The 27,038-nt window shown below is 30.7% G+C and overlaps 1 protein-coding gene across 4 annotated transcripts in view; it reads right to left on the reverse strand.

Moving 5' to 3' along the window:
• The window catches only part of CACNA2D1 (calcium voltage-gated channel auxiliary subunit alpha2delta 1), a 643,657-nt gene that overhangs the window by 107,012 nt on the left and 509,607 nt on the right, over nt 1–27,038 (reverse strand). For all 4 annotated transcript variants that reach the window (XM_074268502.1, XM_074268500.1, XM_074268501.1 and 1 more), the window contains exons 8-11: nt 22,169–22,238; nt 20,346–20,396; nt 18,074–18,173; nt 1,435–1,593 (exon numbers count right to left, since the gene is read on the reverse strand). In XM_074268502.1, the coding sequence (XP_074124603.1) occupies nt 1,435–1,593; nt 18,074–18,173; nt 20,346–20,396; nt 22,169–22,238 (380 nt within the window). The remainder of the gene's footprint in view (nt 1–1,434; nt 1,594–18,073; nt 18,174–20,345; nt 20,397–22,168; nt 22,239–27,038) is intronic.

Consider the following 27,038-nt stretch of genomic DNA (forward strand, 5'->3'; position numbering starts at 1 on the left):
ATGATAATGCAGTACACATAAAATAGAACTATTCTTTTTTTTTTCTCTATGAAAGATAATGAACTTTCAATTTGAAATGGCTAACAGGGAAGTAGAATAAGAATAAGGGAAGGCATAATAAGAGAGCATCCAGTTACTCTTAAATGGAAAAAATATGAGGGTTAGAGGCACAGCATACTAAAACAAATGGCCCCAGAGAGCAAAATGAAGGTATAGAATAATAGATTTTAGTTAAGAAAAAAAAAAGAATTATCTAGAGCTATCCAAAAATGAAATGGGTTTGTTGAGTAGATAGGCTCTTCCTATTAGCAGCTTCTTTAAGAAGAGGCTGGTTGATGATTTGTTGGTATTTTAGTACAGGTGATCCTTCCACATAGAGAATGAGCTAATTGACCCCTGATATTTCTTCTAATTGGTAGATTCTGTGATGGTATTCAAGGAGCAATATATAGTGCTCATGTATGTCTTTAACAACTATAAGCAATTTTTGTTCCTGCTGATGTTACTCCAAAGCCACTATGGGACTTGAAATCCTTTTTCTATTGAGAACTCAGTTTCTCTTCTTTTATACTGGTAGTAGCCATAATATATAAAGTGTAAATATAGATTCACAAAGTATTGATTGGGATTCTTAAAAATAAGTCAACTCTGTAGTACCTAATGATTGAAAGTAAACATCACTAGAAACATACTAGAGAAATTGTCAAAAGGTTTCTTCTATTCAATATTTGAATAATATACAGTGTATGTACAATGTGTATATACAATATAATATACATTTTGAAAAGTTTGTTAAGAATAACTGAAAAAATCATTGCTTTTCTAGATAGGTTTATATATAATTTATTCATGGGATCATAGATTCTGATCTATAAGGGACATTAATTTAAACCCATTGTTTTACAGATGGAGGTATCTGAGTATCCATTTTTGCTCACCATTGACAATCTCTGGAATCTTCCACTTTGCCTGTTCTTATAGATCTAGATGGGCTCACTTGTCCTGTTATTTGATTGTTCTAGAGTTAAGGATCATGCCCAAATTGGTACCAGTTATTGGAAACATCCATGAGGACCTGAGAGGTTATGACTTTCTATGGTTTCACAGCTAATAAGTGGCAAAAGTAAGATTTGAATCCTGATCTTCCTGATTTGATTTTCAACACACTATTCAATATTCACCAAATATTACTAAACATATACTAACTTGATTTTTAATGAAGTTCTAATCTGATTGGGATGGGGGACAATTTCTAAATGGAGAGAAAAAATGGCTGTTTTTCATGACCATGATCTCAAAGCAAAGCAAAGGAAAATGTCTACAAAATAGATGAAATGTTTTGGCTTTTGCTTCAATGTCCTACTGAAAATCTGGACATTTTGCCCTTCTGTTTCTATGATTTAAATGTCATATGGAAGTGTTATGGATACTTACATTTAGCAGCTGCTCAAAAGCAAAACTAAAACCCTTTTTATAATCTGTGATGCCTTTAGCAGAGATATTGTTCACAGCATCTTTCAGCACTTTCTTGTTTCTTACGTTAGCTTGGACAAGATGTTCAAAGCAGCTTACATCCTGGGCATTGCTGTTAAACTGAAAAACAAAATAATACATATATTAAAAATGAATTAACAGTTTCTTTTCCATTTTTCCTTTTTTACATTTCTAAGCAATAGGTTCTAGACTGATAATCTTATCTTTTAAAAGGAAATTTAAGTGCATGCGCACATGACAAATAGGTAGATTGGGTTAAATAATGAATTTAAGCAATCCTTTATCTAAGCTCAGGATTCTCATGTAAGTTCCTTCTTCATCTAAGTTCTTATTCAATTCACTATTGTATAAAGTCTGTGATTCTGTAAAAGCTTGGAAAAGGAAGAACTGTAATCAAGGTATTTAACTATGTGGAACAATATAGGAAAAATTCAACATTTCATTGCCCAAATAGAAGGTTTGTTGAGAGAATTTTGCTCTGAACAACAGGTACAGATCTAACGGATCTAAAGATGGATGTTTCCAATAACTGGTGCCAGTTTGGGCATGATCCTTAACTCTAGAACAATCAAGTAACAGGACAAGTGAGCCCATCTAGATTTATAAGAACAGACAAAATGGAAAACCCCAGAGATTGTCAGTGGTGAGCAAACACTGATACTCAGTTGATAACAAATGCCTATGGATTAGAAAAATGCCAGATCCAAAGAGGTTTTGGATTTACATAAAGGAGGTCTCAGTGACAACAACATAGAATTTTAAGAGAAATAGAATAAAATTATAAAATGTAAAAGGATCTCAAATTGTGAAAAGTAAATTGAAGAAGTTTCTTTAACAAGCTAAATAAGATATAAACAGTGAAAACTATATGAAAACATTAGGGAAGCTTTGGTCTGAGGACTGACAAACAAAGCAATCCATTTGCCTCAGGTTGCTTGTTAGCAAAGGGGGCAAAACTGATTTGTTGGAAGTCATATGTCATTTATGTCCTGGAGTTTTGCATGTACAAAGGGCAGCTCCAAGTGGTGAACTGATCTTTTTGCTTGAATGAGTTTGAAGAAAAGCATCTTCTCATGAGAGGGGACTCCAGTGACCTGTGTTACATGTCTACACATAAGGGCAACCTGATTCATAGAAGCATAGGAGAATCATGATTATAAGAGGGGAGACTCTTTTAGAAATCTATTTATTCTTTAATTAACAAAAGAGAAAATGAATCCTTTTAGAACTTTTGTTTTCAGAATTTTATTTTACATACATTGCATTAGAGTCTCTCTATATATAATGATCTAGGAAGGAGGAAAATGTGCTCACCTCACTTATTTAGCAGATGAAGGAACTGAGCTTAGAAAAGAAAACATGACTTCAAGGGTCACACAATGAATAGGAATCCATAAAGAATGATTTAGAGGAGAAGAAAATTAATGTTCAAAGACCACCTGAACTAAAGTATAAACTAAGGCAAGGATTGCATAGGCAAGATAACAGATTCTTATTGTTTCTTGATATTCAACTACATTTGAAAGAAGATTAAATAGATGTTCTACAATAATTTGATAAAGAAAAAGATTTTTTTTCTCCATTGGAGATATTTAAGAAATCTTAAATCTTTAAGAAACAGCATATTCTAGTAGTTGTTTATGCAATAAACTAATATATAAATAAATATAAATTGATTCCTTTGTCTTTTTTTATTTATGCTAATTTATTATAGAAATAGGCAATATGTCAGTAGCATAAAATAATGTTTTTGATCTCTTGACCCTCACTCCTACAAGTGCTAGCCTAAAACGATTTTCTTAAATATGTAAGTTATTGTAAATAGCATGAAACAATTTGAAATCAATTAAATTTGCATTTGTAACTCTTAAAAGGCCTTTGACATAAGCTAGATATAGCAATTACTACTTTCCTCTGTTTTCTTTCACCAGGGGATGAGTGTATATTCATTCTCAGTCTCTCTTTTTTTCTCTTCCTCTCCTTCTCTATTGGCATTGTATATTATGGTAATCTGGTTCTGTTTTCTTCATGTAACATTATTTTATATATACTTTTCTCAGTTTTCTTTATCATCTATATTTTCATTAGCTACAATAAAATATTTTATTTTATCAACAGATGTTGATATCTGTTGTTTTTTCCCATTTAGTGTTTCTCTTGGTTTCTGTTATATAGCTCAGCCATTCTAAAATTATTTTGTGTCTAGAGGTTGCCTTTCTAAAAGTCTTTGAAAATCTAATAGTTCATACCTAAGAAGATCCACACCAAAATATTGTACTTCTTTAACCAAAATGAGGCTTGTACTCATAGCTGGTGTGAAAATAAAACAAAACAAAAGAACTAATAGGAGATAGCCATAAAATCTGAAAATTGATTATATTCATCCCCAAATTGCCTCTATTTTTCATTACAGGAAGATCAAAATAGAATTAAAAGTAACATATATTAAAACTGAGGACTAGAAATGCTATGGATGACATTGTAGCAAAGGCCTTATATTATTTGTGTCTACATTTGACTTTCATAAACTAGAAACAGAGATTATATTCAATAAGTCTCTGTCTCCACATAGAATTATATAAACCCAAAATGTGTTTGCTTTTATAGAATAATGATATAATATAATTTAATTTTCCCGAATTAATAAAATTTTTGAACATTGGAAGCTTTTGTCTCATGCTAAAATTACATTGGGTGATAAAGAGTTTTCAATTACAGCAAGTTCTTCCTCAGAGTGGGATTTTAAAGCCATGATCAGAAAAAAATTAGGCAGTATTAGAAATAATTAAGAAGTATTACTTGGTATGGTACAAAGATAAGAAAGACAGGACTTATGAATTTATTTATAAAGGAATTTTCAGAAAAATAAACTTTTACAAATTCCAGCTGGCATCTTCTCTGCAAATTATAATCTTAGAGAGTTGCCCAGCATCTTGAAATGCTAAGTGACTTGACCAGAGTCACATGGATAGTCCATATCAGAGAAGAAACATCTTTCTGGTTTCAAGGCCAGCTTTCTTTCCACTTGGCCCCATTTTTCAGGACATGGTATAAAGACACATTTGAAAAAAAAAAAGTTTATTTGATAAAATACCATAATTTAACATGGATCTGAAGTCAGATTCATCTTTCTGAGTTAAAATCTGACCTCAGACATTTACTAGCTATATGACCCTAGACTTATGCATTAAGTAAGCTGGAGAAGGAAGTGACAAACCACTCCAGTATCTTTGCCAAGAAAAATCCAAATGAGATTATCTCTTCCTCTTGTCACATAGCTAGAAAGTATTAAGTGTCTGAAGACAGATTTGAACTCAGGTCCTCCTCCATTCAGGGCTGGTACTCAGTATTAAAATTTTCTTGGCTTCTCAATAGATATCTAGGACTAAATAACAAATTTTCAGTTGGGCAAGTGGGCATTAGAAAATTTCAGAAGGACCAGGCTAAGTCGCTTTAAAAAATGAGAAGGAAAGTCCAGGTCTGTTTTTAAAAATTGCTTTTCCAAGTAATTAAAGATAATGCCAATTTAATATTTGAGCTATAGCATTTTTGCAGGAAGCTTCAGGAAAGATTTTTTTTAAAAGTATCTATGTGTTTGTGTGTGTGTACACACACATATATGTATATATCAACAAGAGTGTTTTGTTAAAGAAGGGTGATATAATGTAGCTGATAATGCAATTGTGTATTTAGATTTAGAAGGAATTTTAGAAACCAACTAATTCAATCTCATTAATAACAATCCAAAATCAAGGCAGTTAGGTGGCTTATTAGATAGAGCATTGTATTTGGAAACATCTGATTTCAAATCTGGCCTCAGATACTTACTAGCTGTGCATCTCTGTGTAAATCCCTTAACTCTGTTTGCCTCAGTTTCCTCAGCTATAAAATAAGTTGGAGATGGACGGGGCAAACCATTCCAGTGTCTCTGCTAAGAAAATCCCAATGGGATTATGAAGAGTAATATATAACTGAACAACAATACAATCTAATCTCATAATTTCAAGATGAAGAAATGGAGTTTCAGATAATCAAGTGACTTGCCCAAATTAAATGACAGCCAGAATAGAAAGAAAAGTCTTCTGACTCCAAATCATTTATTACTTTCCATTGTATCAAGCTCCTTCCTAGTTTTAATAATCAAAATCAATAAATCAGAAAATAAAAATGAATCGAGAAGTTTAAAATTGGCAGAGGACCATAAAAAGCATTGTTTGTTAGAATTAAAGCTATGTACAGATTTGAAGGCTAAGTTATAAATAAATTCAATTATATTGCTTTGCATTATAGATCAAAGAGATTTTTTTGAAAAGTTATTCTCCTATCTAGAAAATGGAACAAGGGGAAATAAGTAGGACATTAAGCTACAAGTCAGTTTTACAGCAACCCCTAAGGAGTTTGATGCCATTATTAAATACTCTAAGTCATAAGTCTATGAATTTAAAAAAATTTATTAACTCATTCCAGTTCCAGTTTACTTCCTTTGTAATCCTTTGTACCTTACTCTATTAATTTTGAAAAATCATTCTTGAAAGGGACAATAACTTCCCCAGATTTCCAAAGAGGTCTATGATACAAAAAAGTTAAGTTATATTTCAATTTACCATTACATCTTAACTGAAAATGAAAAAAGATCAATTTTGAATGTTATTGTCATATTTTCATTGCGTTTTAATTAATTTTGCAATCTTTTATTTCCTCCACCAGCTTTAAAACATGGATTAGATATGCTTTATTTAGATGTAACTTTATGGTAACTTAAATATGTTCTTATTTATTGAGGAAAAAGTTGATCCATAGCTAAATTTATCTGATTGAAAGGTGTCCAAATTGTTTCATTTTTCTTTTCTGAATCTTTGCCTTGTCCATAGTGAGTACATTGAACCCAAGAGAAATGGTATATAAGACTAAAAAATACATATGTTGAAATGAAACCCTGTATCTGCCAAAATATTAGATAGATAAAACAGATGCCAAAATATTAGAGAGATCATTGAAAAGTGCCAATTAATTCATTATAATAGAGTCGAGTAGAAGGAATCATAAATACCAAGCTTCGACCACAGGGTGGCACTGCAGGAAAAAGCAAAATATAGGAGGTATATAACTACTGCAGCCCTATGCTGAAGATGTATATAATTTTCTAGGGTTGCCCATTTTCCAATGAAAATGTCAAGCAATGTAAATTTTTATGGATGTCAAACATTTTTCATTAAACTCAGATTACTTTTTTGAATGCCTCTTTTTATGCCTTATCTAAATTGAAAATAATATAGAATATTTCTACCATAAACTCAAAGGTTAAGAAAAAAATTTTATGTTGCTGTAGAAAATATATGTATATTATAAAACATTTGCATCCTTATGTGACCACATTAGCAGTCAGAAAATAGTCAAATTACCCTTTTGAAATACTGATATGACTTTTGAAGTTTAGTCTAAGGCTTGTGATTTTAATCACTGGAAGTTTTACAAAATAGAACCTTACTCCAAAAGTTCAGTTGGATGATTGAAAGATAAATTCATTTAAATCTGTTTGGGAGTTCTGAACTTGCGTCCTCCTGACTCTTCGTTCTATAAGCATTTCACCATGCTTTCTTTCCTCAGTTAAAAACATAATTGTTCTTATGCCTTGTAGTTGGAAGTATCTTAATGTGGAATCTTATACTACAAGTACTATTGAAATAGATTGAATCTGTTGAATACTTAAGACAAAACACATTACAAGATTAAATAATAGACAAGAAAGACAGATTTTTTTTTTTAAAGCTAGCAAATGCAAACCATATATGGATATAATTGTAGTTGAATTTTCAACGAAGAATTGTTGCTATTAATTTAACCTCAAAACTAAAACAACTTGAATAATTGGTTCTGCCTATGTATTATTAAAATAGATTTTCTTTGTGGTACTATGCCCAGTTAGAGATAACCTTATGAAATACCATGGATAACAAATGCATATAGAAAGTTATTTTTGTGAGATGGGGAGAATTCTAACAACTAGGGAAACTGGGAAAGATCTCATGTAGGAAAGGACACAAACTGAGTGGAATTAATGATACAAAGAAGAAGAAGTGAGAAGGGCAAGCATTCTACAAATAAGGACAGCGTGGGTGAAAACACAGATGTGGAAAATGAGTTATATCTAGAGACCAGCAAATAGGCCGGCTTATCAAGTACGTGAAATTTGTAAGGGAGAATAATATGAATTCAGCCTAGAAGGATCTTTTTTAGCCAGATAATGAAGGCCTTTAAATGTCAAACAAAGGCAGTTTTATTTTATCTTCCATTGGCCTTAGAAAATCAGCTACCAAAGTTTCTGGAGGAGAATGATGTAGTTAAACTCATGCTTTTAGAATGTCAATTATATATTTTTGGAAGATTAATAGGATGAATTGTCCATGGAGGCAAATTAAGAAGCTATTGCAATAGTCTCAAGGACAGTGATAAAAATTAGATTAGGGAGAAAGAAAGGTAGTAAATATTGCAAGGGTAAAATCAACAAGAATGGGCAATTGAATGAATGTGGGAGGTAAATGAGAGGAATCAGAGATTAGTTCCTCATGTACTTCAGTGATTGAGATAATGATGCTACCCTGAGTAGAAATAGAGAAGTTAGAAGGAGGGTTGGAGGAAAGATAAATTCAATTTCGGATATGTTGAGTGGAAGATGTTTATGGAAAGATTGGATGCAGATATTTTATGTGCAGTTAAAAATGCAGGACTGAAGTGTAAGGGAAAATTAAGGGGTAAATATAGGAGATTCTGGAAGCATCTGCAAAGACCTGATAGAGGAATGAATTGGAGCAATTGACATTGTTAAGAAAAAGGGAATATAAAGAGGAAAGTGGAGAAATTCCAAGTCAGAGCCTTGATGTAGACTCATGAATATGAAGCAAGAATGGGTGATGATGGGGGCAGCTAAGTGGTGCAGTGGATAGAGCACCAACCTTGAATTTAGGAGGACCCGAGTTCAAATGTGGTCTCAGACACTTAAATGTCCTTGCTGTGTGACCCTGGGCAAGTCACTTAATCCCAGTTTCAGGAAAAAAAAAAAAAAAAAAAAAAAAAAACAACCACAACAACAACAAAAAAAAAACCGAATGGGTGATGATGTGCAAAAAATATTGAGATTTAAATCAGACAAATAGAAAAAAAAAACATGATGGAATATAATTTCTGATATATCATTCTATAAAACAAAATTATAATAAATCAAATGGGTAACTAGACACAAATAATGCATAAGGAGATATTCAATAGCCAAAAAGGAAAGAGAGAAGGTTTTAGGAATGTGAAACTGTGAGAACAAAGGCACTAAAGTGGGAAATCTAAGGACATATTCAGTTGTCTGACACTGGTACAATTTGACTGGAATACACTGCACCGAGACTTTTAAAGCACAATAGGGACATGATGAGGACAGCATATTTAAAAAACAACAACAACAACAACAACATTTTTTTCAGCAGAGGCACGGACTACAGGGAAGATAGAGTGAAAGCAGCAAGATTTATAAGGTTACTGAAGAAGTATGGGTGAATGGTAATAAGAGCTTGGATTTATTGGGGAAGGGGCAAACTTAAGATATGTTGAGACATAGCAAGAAGACCTTGGTAACTAACTGATAATGTACAGAGAAAGCAAGTTATAGTAAAAAAAAAAAATAAAGGATGGGAGAATGGGAGAGATTGGATGAATAAAGTTCTGAATAGTGCATTTAAAAGGGAATTAAGCTCAATGTGCAGTATTAGACTGAGACAGTAATGGGAAACCCAAATAGAAACATCCCAAAGCCAGTTGGAAGTTGGGGCCAAGAGCACTGAAGAAACTAAAGAGATGGGAAATTAGAGATTTGGGAGCCATTTGAATAAAGGAGACAACTGAAATCATGAAGTAAATACAATTCTTAAAGGAGCAAGTAAAGGGTTAAGGATAGACTGATATTAGGATGCCAAGAAGAAGAGATGGACTTAATTTATCTGATCATAGTTATGTATGCCTTATGATCCTAAACCTGTTCTTTGTCTTCATCATGACTTTAAATCTTCAGTTCTTTCTCTGACCATTTTTACTAGCTACTTTCCTTTTCCTTCCTTATCTCAATCCCTTGGTTAATCAGTTCATTCTATACTATCCTACACATTCAAATCCCTTTTCCTCCTGTCTTATCACTGATTGATACTTTGTAAAGCCCAACCTTGGATTTCTCCCACAATCTATTTCCTTAATTCCTATTTGTTAATATCCCTGGATATAAGGAATGGAATATGTCTTTAAGAATCATCTGAAAATGTGATCTGGACTTTTGCATTAAGTTTTAATACAGAATAATGTTTAGTTCTTGGACAAAGATGGAATGGATCTAATAAAAGTCAATAAAATTTATTTAGAGATATGCCAAATAAGATGAAGAATGTTTTAAATTGGAATGGAGGAGAAGAGAAAAAAATTCTGGTAGGTATGACATAGGAAGAGGGATGGTAGACATAGGAAGAGGGATGGTAGGTCAAACATATATGTGAAATGCATTGAGTATTGAGGAGAAACAAAATCAATTTAAGATCATAATGCAAGGTTAGTAAACTTTACTTCATAGACATGACTGAGATTTTGTGGATAAATGCTCAAAACCCCACCACCATCATAGGTAATAAAAGTATTTCTATTCTCTTAAAAACTACCATGAATATTTCACAGATTTCCAAAATTTAATTTAGTAAGTATTGTAAAAATATTTACCATGCTTGTCAACACCTTCTTATTAAATTTTTTTTGTTATGTATTTGGACAGTTATGAAGTTACCATCTAAACATTTCTTCTCTAAGTTAAATACCCCCCATCATCACAGTTCATATAATTTATTCCTTTCAGATAATTTATAATATCTTCTTATCTCTTTTAAAATGCACAGAATAAGAATTTACTAAACTCAGAAAGGGGAAGAAGTTCTCTCTGGGTAACTTCAATTATTTGCACTTCTCTTTCTTTCTCAGCCTTAAGTGGGGCATGGTTCCAAGTTGGGTAGGCTTAATGAAGGAAACTACTTCATTAAAAAAAAAAAATCTTATATTTGTCAGTAATAATCAACTCTCATTTATCTGTATAATGGAAGGGTAAAACATGATAGATGATAATAATTAGCCACAATAACTAGCCACAAAGTATTCATACTTGCAAGTCAAGATATCCTCCAGATGTCATTGGTCCTCTTTGAGAATGAAGGAAGCATAATAATGTGAGCTTAATATCCTGAAGAACCCATTCATATAAATGATTCAAGGAAAGTATTTAACATACATTGTAAAGAATGCTTTAGAATGAGCTGGAGAGATCTAATTTTTAGATCATATCTAGTTTTTAGATCTTCTTTCTCCAATCTTCCCCATTCTACCCAGAAATGCTTCTCCAGCTGAAAAAATATACATTTTGAATTTGTTTTTCATTCCTAGTAAAAACAATTATTTTCATTTAAAAGTCTTCTGGGCAGGCTACATAATAAGTTACCAGCAGGGTACTAATAGTATTGACTTTATAACCCACATAGCTTAATCATGTCTATAATTTTGGAATTTTTAGTCATTTGTAAGTGATATTTACTGAGGTTAATCTTTAATTCTAATGATAATATTTAATGAGAAAATTACTTAGATGTCATTTTATGATGACAAAGTGAATAAGCAATGGGTTTAGAATTAGGAAGATCTGAATTTGAATTCTGAGTGAAACTTCTGAGTCATGTTTTCATGGGTAAGTAGTTTACCCTCTCTCAGTCTGTTTCCTCATCTGAAAAACAAGAAGGTTGGACTGAATGGCCCTTGAAGTCCCTTCTAAATCTATGTTCTTATGAATGGTGATGAATTTTAGAAGAACTAAGAATGGCCCTCAATGGCTGCTGGCTTTTAAGCTTACTATGATCTTAAGATCATTTTTGCTCATGTTGCTTATTCAACTACTTCTGAGTGTAGTCTATTTGTATGTTTAGGAGTGAAATCTGCCTCCTGATTTTACTGAAATTAATCTTAGGTTTTCTGTGTGTTTGAAACTTTGTCTTTACCTAGACACTATATGCTATAGAAGGAAATGGCAAACTATTCCAAGATATTTGTCAAGAAAACCCCAAATTTGGTAAGTAAGAATTGGACACGACTAAAAATGAGTCAACAACAACAATATTCTTTCTGTCTCCTCCTCATTCAACATAGAGTCATCTTATAAAGCAAGAGCTGCACAGCACCTTGGTAGGGATGCTGTTGAGAAGACTTGTGTACACATTGGACTAGATGTCCTCTAAGTGTCTATGAACCAGTCAACCATGTTTTAGCAAGAAAGCTGAAATGAAAGGAACTTGAAAACAGATCATAACAAGATGGTTGTTTTTTGTTTTAGTACTTTGCTACTCAAGTACACAACACTTTCTTGATGCAATGATTAGAGGGTGAAAAAGAAACTGAAAAGGAGCAAATAAGTCCTTTAAAAGTACATTTTATACTTTTAAATAGATTTGACATTTGGGCTTAGAAAAGGTGGATAATATCAATGGATACTGCATGCTATTTCATTGCTACTTTTTATGTTTATTTTATAAGCTTTCATGTCTCTAGATAATTCTATATTTGCACATGATAGGAATCTATAATTTTGTCATCTGATGAAGTCATTTAAATAGCAAAATAATACATTTTCAGTTAGACATATGGATATGCTTGGGTGAGGCAGACTGGGCTACAAAGGACTTTGGAACAAGAATGTCTCTTTCTTACCCTGGCTATGTGTAGGAATGTCAAAGAAAGGATTCAGGTCTATAAAGAAGATAGGAGGGACTCTCTTTCTTTAGGAATACATATAGCCCCAATGGATTTTATCATTTACCTACTTTACTACTACTATGAAAAATTGGACTTTGACCTAATTGTCTATAGGATGGGGGAATATATTTCTTTTTTTTTTTTTTTTCAAAGTATAATTAAAAAAGATAGCATCTCTGACTTGTCACTATTGTATCTGTTGCTTAGCAGCCTGGCATCTGGAGAAATACCTGGGGACAGCAAGTTGTAAAGGTAGCTTCATTCTAATATGTCAATGGTATTTTCTATGACATTATAGATATGACATTTTTCATCTGCCACTATTTCTGGGCAGCCTTTAGAAGTTGTATATTGCAGTGACATCAAAATTCCCTGGCACTAAATTGCTCCTAAAATACCTGGAGAAGCCATAATATTTCACATTTATTTCCTAGGTAAGAAATCAATGATTTTATTGGGTCTTTTCAGATATTGTATAATATTAGAATGAATGACTAAAAAGCCCTACAGTGTTGACCTCTGACATAATGATTTTAACAAGTTCATATTTGCCTTTCATCTTCCACAGGTTTGAAACAGAACTCCCCTAAACCCTGAGCCTACACACAATCATAAAAAAATTATGCTCCCTGTATCAACATTTGAAACCTCGTCTGTAAATCAGGGCATGCTGGTATTGAATTGCTACTTCTATCATCTACTATTTACTATTATCAAAGCATATAAGTGGATTAGTAGAAAAACAGCTATATTACTCATATATTTAAGCTTTCTTGAACAGCGGGCTCTCTTTCAGCAACAAAGCACAGCTTTGGAGATAGCAGAAAAGCATATGCAGAAGGAGAATGATAGAGTGGTAACCCTGACAGCACTTACGGGGTTTATATAGAGCTTGGCAATCATTCTCCTTAGAATAAATGAGAAATTTAAAAATACGAAACCAGAAGCACATAGCCAATTGGTATGTCTGCCTATGGTTCATAAGAATCTCTAGGTGAGCTTTTTTATGACTGATTAAATTGTACTGTCACTTCTTAGGGATGATTGACAGGAGTTTAAATCCCTATATCTCAGGTATGAGTAGTAAGAGTTTTACATGAGGGCTTTGCAGGACAGCTTGCTGGAAGAGCTAAGTGGAAGAAAAACCCTCAGGTTAATTCAGCACCTCATTACCAGGCACTGCTGCATCGTAAGAAACTTGAAACTTGAAGCCATATTGTTGGTTTCTTGGCATACCAAATTCTGAGGAGAATGGATAAAATCACATTTTACAACTTTAAGTTTTAAATCTCCAGTTTCATAAAATTTTATTCTAGCAGAGACTACTGTGATCATTAAACAATGGGAATTATACCACTCCAAAATGTAAAGGCATCCAGAATTCTTTGTTGGAGACAGTGTTTTACCTTTTAGAATGATTTCAAATGTTTCTTCAATATATGTAAAAACATCAACCTACTGTAATTCCTGATTAAAGCAAAGAATGTTATGTGCGAAAGCCTTTGGGTTTATTTTTAAAATTTAAAATAATGAACAGCAAACATTATAAAAAGAATGTTTTTTGTTGGTTTTTTAGCATGCTCAATTATTTAAATATATTAATCTACCTCACTTCCAAAGCAGTGATATATGGTAATAAAAGAAACAAATATCAGTAAGTAAAAAAGCAATGACTGCCTGCTAGATTGACTTGATGTTGCCTAAGCCCTTTGAAAATACACTAGTGGTTATTTTAGTGCTTTAGTGTACCTTGCATTGAACATGAATATGTTATATTAGTTCAATGTCAGTGTCTTAATAATAACTGTTTCTTGATTACTGACTCAGAATCACAGAAAACTCAGAATTGTCAGAGATTTCAGATATCATCTAGTCTAACTCATACCTGACCAAAAACAATCTCTTCTACACCATCCTTGGTAGATATCCTTCCAGTATACTATCATCTTAATAGACATTAGAGAGCAAGATCTATAAGGCATTAAGAATTCATATACTTCTGACCTTTTATTTATTTATTCCCTATAACTCCACACCATGTCTTTCCAATTTAAAGTGATTCCCCTACCCTCCTTTTGCATACAAAAAGAAAAAAAACTAAATTAGAAATATATTAATAACTTCAAAGAAAGAAGAATTTTTTCTAAAAATGTTCAATGATCTTAGAAAAAAACTTTTTACAGATTTGGGAAATTCTTCATAAATAATGAATGGGGAAATACATTATTTTTAATTTGCAGTATTTGGCTGAAGTATCCCAATTCAGATGAATTCTCACTTCTTCTTGCAAGTAACAAATTAAATGTATTTGTTCATTTTCAATGAACAGACATAGTCAAGCTAAATCAAATAGTTAAGGGAGTCAAGTGTTAAGGCTTTGTGAACTGTTAGCCAAAAAATAAAGTTGAGAATGTCTTACCAATGCAGAATTCTTTTCATTTAGTTAAGGAAAACTCCAAGAAATGTCTAATAGTTGGATTGCTGATTCATATTTCCAACAAAACTATTTTCCCTTTAAAAGTACATTTTGGAGAAATACAACAGCTTTTATATCATTACAAATCCCAATATTCTTTCTAAAGTTATCTGACTTTTTATATGGGAAAGTATGAATAAAAATGAATTACTAGCTATTGTGGGGGCCTGCCCAGTAGTGTCTCTAAACCTCCATTTCCTCATCTGTAAATAGGAAAATCACTGATCATAATAAAAAGGAGCTTTAATATCACATAATTTTCTCTTCATTTGAAATATGACAAAAAAGTGAGATGCAGATAGAAATGACTTTACCAGGGTCACAGAAATAATGAATAATAATAATAAAATAATTCACATCTTAATAATATGATTAAAAATTTAATCTATTCCCTTCCCCATTAAATGACTCTGCCCCTCTACTATTGTAATACCTCACTGCAGTATGGGATTCTTCATACTTGCTTTTGAATTACCAGCAACTAGCTGGATTTGGCACTTAGTAGGTGCTCATGACTGCCCACATAGCATTAAAGATCATAGAATAAGAATTTGAGGATACATTAGAGGTCACCCAGTCCATTTTCTTAATTGAGAAGTTAATTGATTTGCCCATATACATGGGAAATGGCAGAGATGGCATCTGAGCCCAGTGAGCCCAGGTTGTTGGACTTCAAAGTCAGCAGCCCTCTTTGCATTCTACTTTGGATTCTGGTGAAAAGGATAATTTATAAACCTTATCGTGTGTGTGTGTGTGTGTGTGTGTGTGTGTGTGTGTGTGTGTGTGTGTGTGTGTGTGAAAGAGAGAGGCATAAAAAGAGAGAAAGAAAAGGAGGAAGAGACAGACAGATAGAGATGTGATGCATCCCTTTGACAGTTCAGTGAAGCAGATAGAGTCTTTCAGAATATTTTAAAGGCAAAAATATATATTACAAGAGAAAAATATTATATTTAAATATAATTATAATAAGTACTGCTATCACCACCACTACCACTACTACTATCATCATCATCATAATCTCAGATTAAAAAACTAAATATCTTTTTTTGGGAGACATTTGGGGATAAATGACTTGCCCAGGATCACACAGCTTGGAAGTTTTAGGTGTTTGAGTCCAGAATTGGAACTCAGATCCTCCTGACTCCAGGATCAGTACTTTATTCACTGGGTCACCTAGTTTGCCTAGGAATCCATATCTTAAAGAATGATATAGATGTTAACTTTTATTTGTGTTAGCAACAAAACGATGATAATAATGATAAACATTAACATTGTTTTTAAAAAATTTTTGGATAGTTTTACTCATACCTTATTTTTATAGTCTAACTGAAGCATGATTTTGGAAATTAAAACCATCTTTGTTAATTTCATAGCCTCCCCCCCCCTTTTTTTTTTTTTTTTTGGTTTCATACAATATCTCCTGGCATATAAGATAGGTCATTTTATAAAAAAGTTTATATAAAGACCTAGTGCAATTTTGAACTTAAAAGCTTAAATAGATTAAAACTAAACTAAGACTTCTGGAACATGATGAAAGGGCTCATTATCAGGGATATTTAACAATCTAACTCAGTAATAGTGTACAACTATTCTAAACAGAAATATTTCCTCTAGTTCAGAAAATTCAAAAACATTACCAAAGACATTCTTAAGTGCAGTCAGAACCAAATTAAAATGTCTTGGGCAAATAATTAACAAAATAAAGCTTAGATAATGCCAATATGTGGTTTTCTAAGTCAATATGTGGCCTATAGGGATACCTATTAGTGTCTTCTATTTCTATTTCAGTTTGATATTATCCTTAAGTTAACACCTATTTCAACAGTGCTAGGACATTGCCAGTTATCTTGACTTATTTCTTTCTACTGGACTTTGGAGGAAAGAGTGATGTTTATGACTGCTTAGGTCTACCTCACTTAAATCCAATTTATCCAAAAGTCAGCACATTACCTTCATGATTTTATTGGTGGTCTTCAAGAAAGAACCAATAACAATAATTTCAACAGCAAAATCTGATATCACACACATATAAAATGTACTGGGTTCAAAGTTGCTCATTTTAGATTTGAATCCCAGCTTCCAAACTTATGAAATGTGTGATACTAAACAAGTGACTTGGCTTTTTCTGAAGAAGAGAATATTTGCTCTATTTAGTCAACAAGGTTTTTTGTTTTTTTCTTCTAGATGAAGCACTTTATAAACTTTAATATGCCATAGTAACACAAGCTATTATACTATTAAAATTAAGTAATTGCTTTTCTAACATGATTTCAGAGGTGAAACATTGAGAAACTACTTCACTTTCTGAACAAGTATTTTCAGTAAAAGATTAATTTAGAGCTTTTAGCTTGCACTAAAATAAAAAAAAAGCTAATTGTATCAAGAAATAGATTTTAGGTGATTTCTTCATGTTGTTAAAATGTTCTAAAGAAAATCAGTACATGAGCAAAAATATTTCAGTTTTTCTTAGCATTTTCTTTTTACTGACTCCCTACATTTTCGTAACTAAATCCTTTTAACAACAATTCTAGATCAATAAAAATCCATAAAATACAAGTTTTTCAGGCATTCCCATCTATCCTTACAACTTTCCCATTTATCCTTTTGCAAGACGCAATGACATATCATATATAACATGTATATCTGTAACAGAAAATTTATGTATAATGGGTATTTAACATATTTAAGTGTAACAGATTCAAATATTAATGGGATCCTAGATGAGTAATGTTTTCCATTAGAAAACTAAAACAGAATTATCTAAATTGGATTTTGGAAAAAGTCAGTGTATTGCAATCTTTTAATGTTACTGTGTTAATGGACTAAACTGTACATTTTAAGTGCTAGTATCCTGTAAATAAATAATATGCTCAAACATGGCCATGGTACTACTAAGTGATCCTTTTGACTAAAGGTAGTTTAGGTGCAAGAGTGACAGTAGAACTTGGTGATATGAAGAGGAGTGTTATTGGAGTTGACATTATACCTGGTTTAGGGTATCTTGACATTTAGGCGATTTCTTCAGAACCCTCAATAATTTTACTAAAAGTTTAAGCTTTATCAATTTAAAAAACTATAATAAAAAGATCCTTAGAAATTTGATCAGGATACTTAGTATGGCAGAATAGAGAAGTTATATTGAGAAAGATTTCTGGCAAAGGGTCAAAAAGATTTTGGACTTTTATGTGATACCATATCATAAAAATGTTCTGAGTTTACAATTGTCATAGATAATATAAGCAGAAACCATTTTGTTTTTAAATGGAGAAAAAATAATTAGTTGATACTTACTGAAGCTACATTCACAAAATCATCATCAGAAAGAGTTTCCAACATTTCAGAGACAGATGTACGAATTAGCCTCAGAGTTAATCCACTGACACTTCCACTCCTAAACAAATAAGTGAACCATTTCATGAATGTTATTAAAACATAATTCATATATTTATATTGTATAACATATTTACATTATAGATATTTATTTATATTATAAATATTGATGCATATTAAATCAAATCTATATCAAGTTACAAATCAACTTTTTATATAAGCATAATTATTCATTTTTAAAAAAAAAGAATGATTGTAAAGAAATATTTAACAGAAAGAAAAATCATAATAAACAAACTAATTTTATTTATCTTTTGTTCTACATTAAAAAATTAGAACATAAAGATATTTTAAAATTTCCAAGTGCTATTACCCAAACTATATGTCAAATAGGATTACAAGGATTCATTATGACATATAAATGCTTATTTATTTTGTGTACTTATATATGCAATACATTGTTGTTAATTCAATCAAATTATTGGGGGAAAGCATATTTACATTAATTTTATTTCTTAAAATTAATTTTTTTAATAATTACAATATTCTTACAGCTATTTATTTTAATAATATAACTGTCTCCCCCCACTTAAAGCATCATTTAGTTTACATTGTCATTTTAGTTTAAATTACCATTCAGAATGTATATGCTGAATAAAACATTAACATAATTTAATTTACTCTCTGATACATCAAATAATAACTTCTGACTTGATCCTCTTTGGGGTTTTTTCTGACATTTTATTCTACCTTTTTGGTATTTCTTTTTTTTTTTTTCCTTTTTTTTTTTCTTTCACTGACTCTTTTATCCTGCCCTTTCCCATGCCCACTCACTGGTTACCCAAATGTAATCCTCCCCCAAATGTTCCCTCTAGGTTCTTTTCTTTTCTCTCAACACTGACCAACAACCTAAACCACAATATCTAGTTCCAATATTACATGTTAGAATACTTATACTATATGTTTTTATGTATTTTCTTTTTTTGGAAGATTGAATTCAGTACCTAACACTATACTTGATTGCTCAAAATCTAATACAAATGTATTTCTAAAACCATTCTCTCCAGAGAGAATATATTTCATCAGCATTTAGATGTATTCTTAAAGAGTAGCCACTATTGTTTAAGGATTTGAACTAGGATACTGATAGAATGAAAAGAACAATTTAGACAAAACATCATATTACTTCATTTTCACAAGAGACTTTGAAAATTCACATTCTAGTTATTTTCCCCCCTTATTCATTACTCTCCTTTATCTTTTTCAGCCTGGTTTATAAGCTTTTAGAGAGATAAATTGGACTAGTTTGCTTCAGGGCATAACTTAAGTTGGGGAGAATTACAAATGTTCTCAAAACCGGTATGTGCCATTTGCTTGCATTTATAACATCAAATGCTGTCTCTTCTAATGAGGCAAAATGAGCTACAGAACAGCTTCCTTTTTCTCCAAGGTAAATTAATTTGAAGTTTTTCAAACTCATTTTCCTGATCCTTTAATGTTCTTTGGATAAAGCAAGTCTCTACTGTAAGAGAGATGGTTTTATTCAGAATCTGACTCTTTCATTTCATAGGATAATGAAAAAACAAAAACAAAGATACTCTCAACATGAATCTTAATTTCAGCTTCTGTAACTTCCATAATAAGAAGGCTATATTTAAAAATCCCTTAGCTTCTGAAATTTATTTTATTGTTTTATGAAATTCTCAGTATTTAACATTTGTTTATTTAACATTTTTCAATTTTTGCTCTAAAATCTATCCAAATGGAATAATGGTAGATTATATTTTATGGCATTTTAGGTATTTTTAGTATTTAGGTTTTTTTTTTTTTTTTTTTAGGTTTCTTTTATTTTTAACTGAAGCAATATGGTACCATGTATGTCTATAATAAAACACATTTTACCTATTTTCAGAAATAAGTACTTATATAACAGAGTAATTCAAGATATAGAATGAAAATTGAAAATACAATTGTGGCTCATAGAAAGTTCACCTCTGAGCCATAAACTAAAATCTTTGATTCAAAAGCAAATTATTTCAGCCTTTGTAGGTTTTTTTTGGTTTGTTTGTTTGTTTGTTTGTTTGTTTTGTAGTATGCATTCTTTCCCTCTATAGCTTTAAAAAATCACTTTAAATACTGATTCTTTTCCAATCTACCATTTTTCCAGTTTTTAATACAATAGGAACAGGGTTTTCATTCCTCCAGAAATACATATGAAATATTAAAAACTTACACATCAACGAGAATAAGCATATCTTTGGGAGATGCAGCTCCTTGGATATACCTGCAAAACATTTTTTAAAAATGAAGGGGTAGAAAAAGTTTTACTGAATATTGATTGAAGGTATAATCTTTGACCATTCAACTTTGTACATTCAAATTTATATAATTTACTTCAATGCAATTCATTTTGATTCCATTAAAATATTTATTACACACTTGCTTTATGTAAGGCATTGTAGTAAGTCAGTGATTAAGAGGTAAAAAAAAAGTCTGCCAAATTGGAGGAGAAGGAAAACAAATGTGAAATTAAGTAAATAAAAACTACACATGAAGTACAAAATAGTTTTTAAAATCTTTACAAATTAATATGTCATAATTTATGTGTATTATTCTCAATTCAGAAACTCCAGAATCAGTGTTACAGAGGCACTTATGTGGCCATTCTTCCAACAAAGAAGCATCCATTTAATTTGTTTTTATTTTTGTTTTTTATTTGTATCCACCTGAGAAAAAAAAAATAAGATGCAATCCTTCAAATCCATTTAATCAGACACAGCACAAAATTGAAGATAACTTTTGTTTTTAAATAATTGAAATTTTAAATTACTTTGAAGGACCAAGCTACATCAATTAATGCAATACATTTGCAAATACTAGAGACAGAAGGATGACATGTTACATTTCCAAGTAAAATTATAGTATCTCCTTGAATTTTTTTGCACTTAACATGCATTTATATAGACAGCAAAAATTAAAGTTAATTATCACAAAGTTGTAATAAAAATTTCATCACTTGACACAATTTACTTAATTATTCTTATGTTGCATTTATTAAGTAATTATCAATATGCTTGTTGAATTGAATTGAATCAAATAGCAAAGGATGACACTTGGGGTTAATTGAGACCAGCTTCAGAAATTCAGGGTTAGAGGTGACTTCTCTCCTCCCCATATCAAGTCACATTCTCCTATATCCTCTTCTCTGAGGGGAGATCAACATAGAGATTGCTATGATTTAAAAAGTAATACTAGCACTGCATATGATCATTTAAATTAGAGTTTCTGGTGTTAAATAGAAAGAATTAATAATCCTGTTTGGCAGGATTAGTTTTACCTCAATTTTCTTTACTGAACATAATTTATCAAATCTTTCACTGAACTTATATTAAAAAACTACTCAAATTATTTACCAAATAATCATTCTGCTTATCAAGAAACAAAGCAAAACAAAACAGGGATAGGGATTGGGGCCTGCACCTATGATTTTAATGGTACAGGATATATGATTTCAGGTAAGGAAACTCTATCTCATCAATGCTGGTAAGTACTTTCTCTGTAAATTACAGTTTTGAAGATACACTTCAAAAGTTGAGAATTTGAGTGATTTATCCAAGGTCATAGAGCTGACAGTCAGAGACAAAACTTGAAGCCAGGTCTTTCTGATTTTTAGTTTTCTATATGCAATGCCATATGATCTCTACATCAAAGAAATAATAACACACATATATGTATATGCATATATACATATAATACATATATCTACATAAATACATATAAATTATAGCTCTTCAATCTATCTAAAATACTTTCTAAACTATAACCCAATTTACATATAAGAAAAAGGATTAGAAAGGTAAAATTAGAGCAGGTCATTTTATTGCTAAGAAATAGAGTAATTAAATTTAAGTTATCTTGATACTATGGGACTGGTGTTCTCACTATGTTATATTATCTTTTATTATAGGAGGAAAAAGTAACCTTTTTTTTTTTCAACAAAAATAGTTTATTTCTTCTGTTTTTTTTTTTTTTTTTTTTAAATGCATGTTATCTTACCATGGCCTTCTGCGTACATCATAGAGATCTATTTTGTTTGGTGTTCGAGTTTTATCAACCCATGGGGAAGCTAAAAAAGAAAACAAGGCATTATTAAATTATATATATATATATATATATATATATACATATATATATATATATATATATATATTATACACATACACACACACATACATACATACACATATTTCAGAGGAAGTCTGTCTGCTGATCTAGACTTCAAAAACAGACTGAAAAGCTTAAGTCCATAATTCACAAAGAAAACATCTACATTTTCAAGGAAAACCACAAACCTGTCCCAAAAGAAATCAATGAGAAGCATTTTTTTTTCCCCCATAAGAAACTGAAATGAGCATTTAGACAGTTCTTTTTCTTGGCATTTCCCAAAGGCTAATTTCCTATAAATGCCTAAGAAGCTTGTCATTTTTTATGCTTATACAGACACCAGAAATTAAGAGAAACTATTTTACCCCTCATAGTAGCTGTGTTTTCTTTTTATCTTTATCAGATTTATCCTTTCAGAAACATTTTATGTCTGTTTTTAAGCGAGATCTGCTTTTTAGCCCAGTATTAACTATCTGAAAAATCATTTCACCTTGACTATTAGAACCAGAAAATAAGAATTAATTTATAAATTAAACTGTTGTTTAAAACTAGTACAGTCCAACTTTAAACAATTTTAAAATGTTTAATGAAAATAAATAGTGGGAACATGAATGATGAGTTATTGAATAAATATATATATATATTTCTATATGCATATAGATATAGATATATGTCTTGTAAAATCTGTAACAATAAAATCATTTCCATATCATTTACAAACTGGAGAACCTAAAATTTGTCACTTTTAGGAATTATTTTTTTCAATCTGGACCCCATATTAAGATATACTGCAGAACAACAGAACATATATTTGCAAGACATGCATAGGCCTCTTAAATGTCATGAACCAGTCACTATTTTAGATTACATCTTCTTAGTTGCCATTTTATTCTTTTTTCATAAAGGATATTAGAAATTGAATGTTGCAATCTGAATGTGTTGGTCCAAAGTAATCAATGAAAATCAATGAAAAAAATGTTATACTGTATGGACATGTATACATATATTGTATTTGGCTTATACTTTAACATATTTAACATATATTGGTCAACCTGCCATTTGGGAGAGGAGATGGGGGGAAGGAGGGGAAAATTGGGGGAAAAAAAGGTTTTGTAATTGTCAATGCTGAAATTGACATGCATTTATCTTGTAAGTAAAAAGCAAAAAAAAAAAAAAAAAAAAAAGGCCTAACCATTAATGTAGAAAAATGAGTATTAAATGTAAAAGAGAAATTTGAAGTATTTCTCAAAAAGAAAAAAAAAAAATTATAGAATTGCTGACACATCAGTTCCATTTTCTATTTTGTTGTCCTGATATCAAACTGAAATTTAAATGTTCTAGGGAGTGAGTCAGTTACTTTTCACAACAGGATTTCTGCAAAATTGCCTTCATTTTCTCAGGGTTTTTTTTGTGTTTTGTTTTGTTTTGTTTTTGCTTAGTTATAATGTGACATTACTCATATCTTTCATGACTATCCATATAAAAATGTTTATTTTAACTGACATTACAGTTGGCAAACACATTTCTTTGATTGGCAAAATCAAGTGTTTTCTGAGTTAGTTTTTTAGAAATTTTGTCCTCTTTAATATAGCTACTATTTTCTAACAGTGAACCTTTTATAGTACATGGCTATAATCAAGGTTAATAGTTTTAACTTTTCCAATTTTTTATTTTAAAAAATTGTTCATTTGTTCATTAATTTGAATAGATCAGTGTGAAGTTTTTGCAACTGTATTCAATATCATTTCATTCATATCAATTCTTCTAATTTGAATTTGGCATTGACACTTGTAAATTGATGGTATGAATTCATACAGACTATTGATTCTTATATGACTCTTGATGATTATGAATTTTATAACATCATTATATCTGAGGAATCATAGTGTCATATGACCCAAAATCAATGGAAGGACACACAGTAGATAAAAGTACACTACAACATATTTTCAGTAATGATATATATCCAAGGTATGGGGCAAAGCATCTCATCAAAGATAAATATGAACAGAAAATATTAAGAAGTATGGAAGAATTATCCCTCAGATGTACTTGTACTGGGTCAATAACCTAAGTACCAGACCGATGCCTATGATGTATAAAATGACCTAAAGGAAGGATTTCAGTATATTGGACACACTCTCAAGAGAAATACTGTATGAGAACATAGTCACAAGTCATGCTCAGGAGGAGGTATAAATGGATTATCATCTACATAAATCTAAATATCACAGAACTTCTTAACTATTGAAATATTAAAGGAATGAATCTTTTTGGTAGAGGGGAAGAAAAAAAAGAGAAACATTCATAGAAATTATGTGTAGAGGACATTCTTCCCTTTTTTCTTAAGAACTTAAAAGAATTAGAAATAAATTTGCCTAGAGTTTAGATTTAATTGGATGATTGAATAATACTCTAACCACTATTTAGGATATTTAAAATTCCAGGGCTTAAAAAATAGTCACTGGAAATGGTTCAACATATAAATAAGTTGTGAAAGAATGTCTTTATTTTTAATTGTTTTAATTGTAATTTAATATTTGATGGATAAAACAATTAAAGCTTTAGGTAAATTACTGGTTTCTACTACTATTCATTATTAAAGTTGATATATTTGACCTGTATTACTTTAATATTTCTTTTGAAGGATCAAAATTGAATACCCTTAATCTAAAATTTAAATTACAGTAAACAATATATATATTAAGATTATGAAGTGCAACTTCATCATGTTTCTACTGACCATAGGTAGGGCTTATATTCTTAGGGGAAAGTTGGTTTGCAGTTTTGATAAATGGTTCAGTGAAAGAAGAGTTTCTAAATAATGACTCAAATGAGATTTTTAAATGGTTATCAGTTTCATTTATCCAAGATATTTCTGTCTAGATTTTAAATCAATAGCCAATTTCAATTTTGACTTTCTATGTTAAATAAAATCCAAAATTCTTAAGACATGCAAATGTTAGATATAATACTATTTAGGACGTTTAAGACTAAAACATTTTCCATAGCATAAGACCTTAGGAATTCACATAATAGATTACCACAAGATTAATAAGTAGTTTTTTGCCATTATTGAGAAATCTCTAATTAATTCTCCAGTCATTATTTTTAACCATTGACTGTTCCATAATATTGCCTTTATAAGTTTTAAGTGATCTTTAATTTATGTTAAAATTGAAATGTAATTGGATCATCAATTTACTTAAAACAAAGTTCCAATGAGGGAGGGATATTGCTGACTATTATATAGATGCTAAAATAATAATAGATAATAATGCTTGCCTATTATTCTAGGCTCTAGTCATTCATTCAGTTGTACCTGGAATCAGTTTGTCAGTGCAAAATAAAAGCTATTGAATAAAACACAAAATCTGATTTTTAAAAAAAATTTCTACAAAACAACAGCAACAAAGAGTATGGCCATTTTGGGTGTTCAAATTATTATTAATTTTTTTTTTAAATATGAGTTTTGGGTGACTGGAGTTCATCCTAAAATTTGTCCAGCCACAAGATATCATACTTACTTCTGATTGTCATCAGTTGAAGTGCTTGTAAAAATTACTTTTTTTTTTTTCCCCTTTTGTCATAAAAATACTGTTTAGTTTAGTTACAGATAAATCTATCAGGTTAGCATTGTCTTTTATGTGGCATCTACAAATGAGCAACAGCCACAATATTTTCCTAACCATGCTACAGTTGGGTTTGATTTCTAAACATTTGTTTATAGAAAGTAGTCTGTCAGATAAAAATAGTTACTTTATTATAAAGCGCAGAAATTATCAAGACTAACATTAAATAGCATTTTAGAGAGTTTCTCTAGTTAACACAGCTAACAGTTTTTTTTAAAAAAAGATATAATTATTTGTTGTTTAGAAATTATAAAGATGCACTGAAGATGTTTTTCTAAAATGAAAATTAATTGCATTAGTAATTAACAAAGTCAATTGATTCATAACTATCATTCCTAAAGAATTTAAAGAAAAAATTTGCTAAGAGAACAGAAATATCAAATAAATATGTAGAGACTCTTCTTTTGCTTCTTTTATTCATATGTGCATTTTGAGTTTTCATTTGTTTGGCTCAGTAATGTATTAGAGTGACAATTATCTACTACAAATTCAAAAGTATTGGAAAAGGGAACAAACTTCTAGTTCATATTTCTATATACTTTATACCAGTAATGACCTTCATTTAACAAGTTTCTACTTCCAAATAGTTAACTATTTTAAGTCTGTTTTCATATTGATTTGGATATGTAGCTGTACTTTTAAAATTCAATTAACCCTGGTTTGTTAGAGACTAGATTAAAAAATTTAACAGAATTTGCTAACAAAATCATCTCCATAAGCACCAGCTAAAGATTATCATTGTAGTGATTTTGTACTATTAACTTATGAAAAAAAAATTATGTTGACCCTGCAGAAACTTTGTAACATACACAAAATTCCTTATCCCCAGTACAGTCTCCTAAAACACCTAAGAAAAATCAACTAATATAGTGGTTACTATTTACAATACAAGGTACTTTGTTTCCTCTTGTAGCTTTCTAATTTCTATTATCGCAATCATTTTGCATGTTGTTCTTTTTAATATATAATTCAATAAAGTCACCACTTATTTCAATAAAATCTTATATTCTTTCTTACTCATTGTCTAGTAACATTCTATTCCATTATATGAAGAGCAAGAAGATGGCCAAACCAGGTTCTCCAGCAAATCTCAGCCTGCCCCACTCACCTCATTTAAAAATATATATGTA

This window comes from Sminthopsis crassicaudata, chromosome 5, assembly GCF_048593235.1.
Source record: "Sminthopsis crassicaudata isolate SCR6 chromosome 5, ASM4859323v1, whole genome shotgun sequence".
Lineage (NCBI taxonomy): Eukaryota > Metazoa > Chordata > Mammalia > Dasyuromorphia > Dasyuridae > Sminthopsis > Sminthopsis crassicaudata.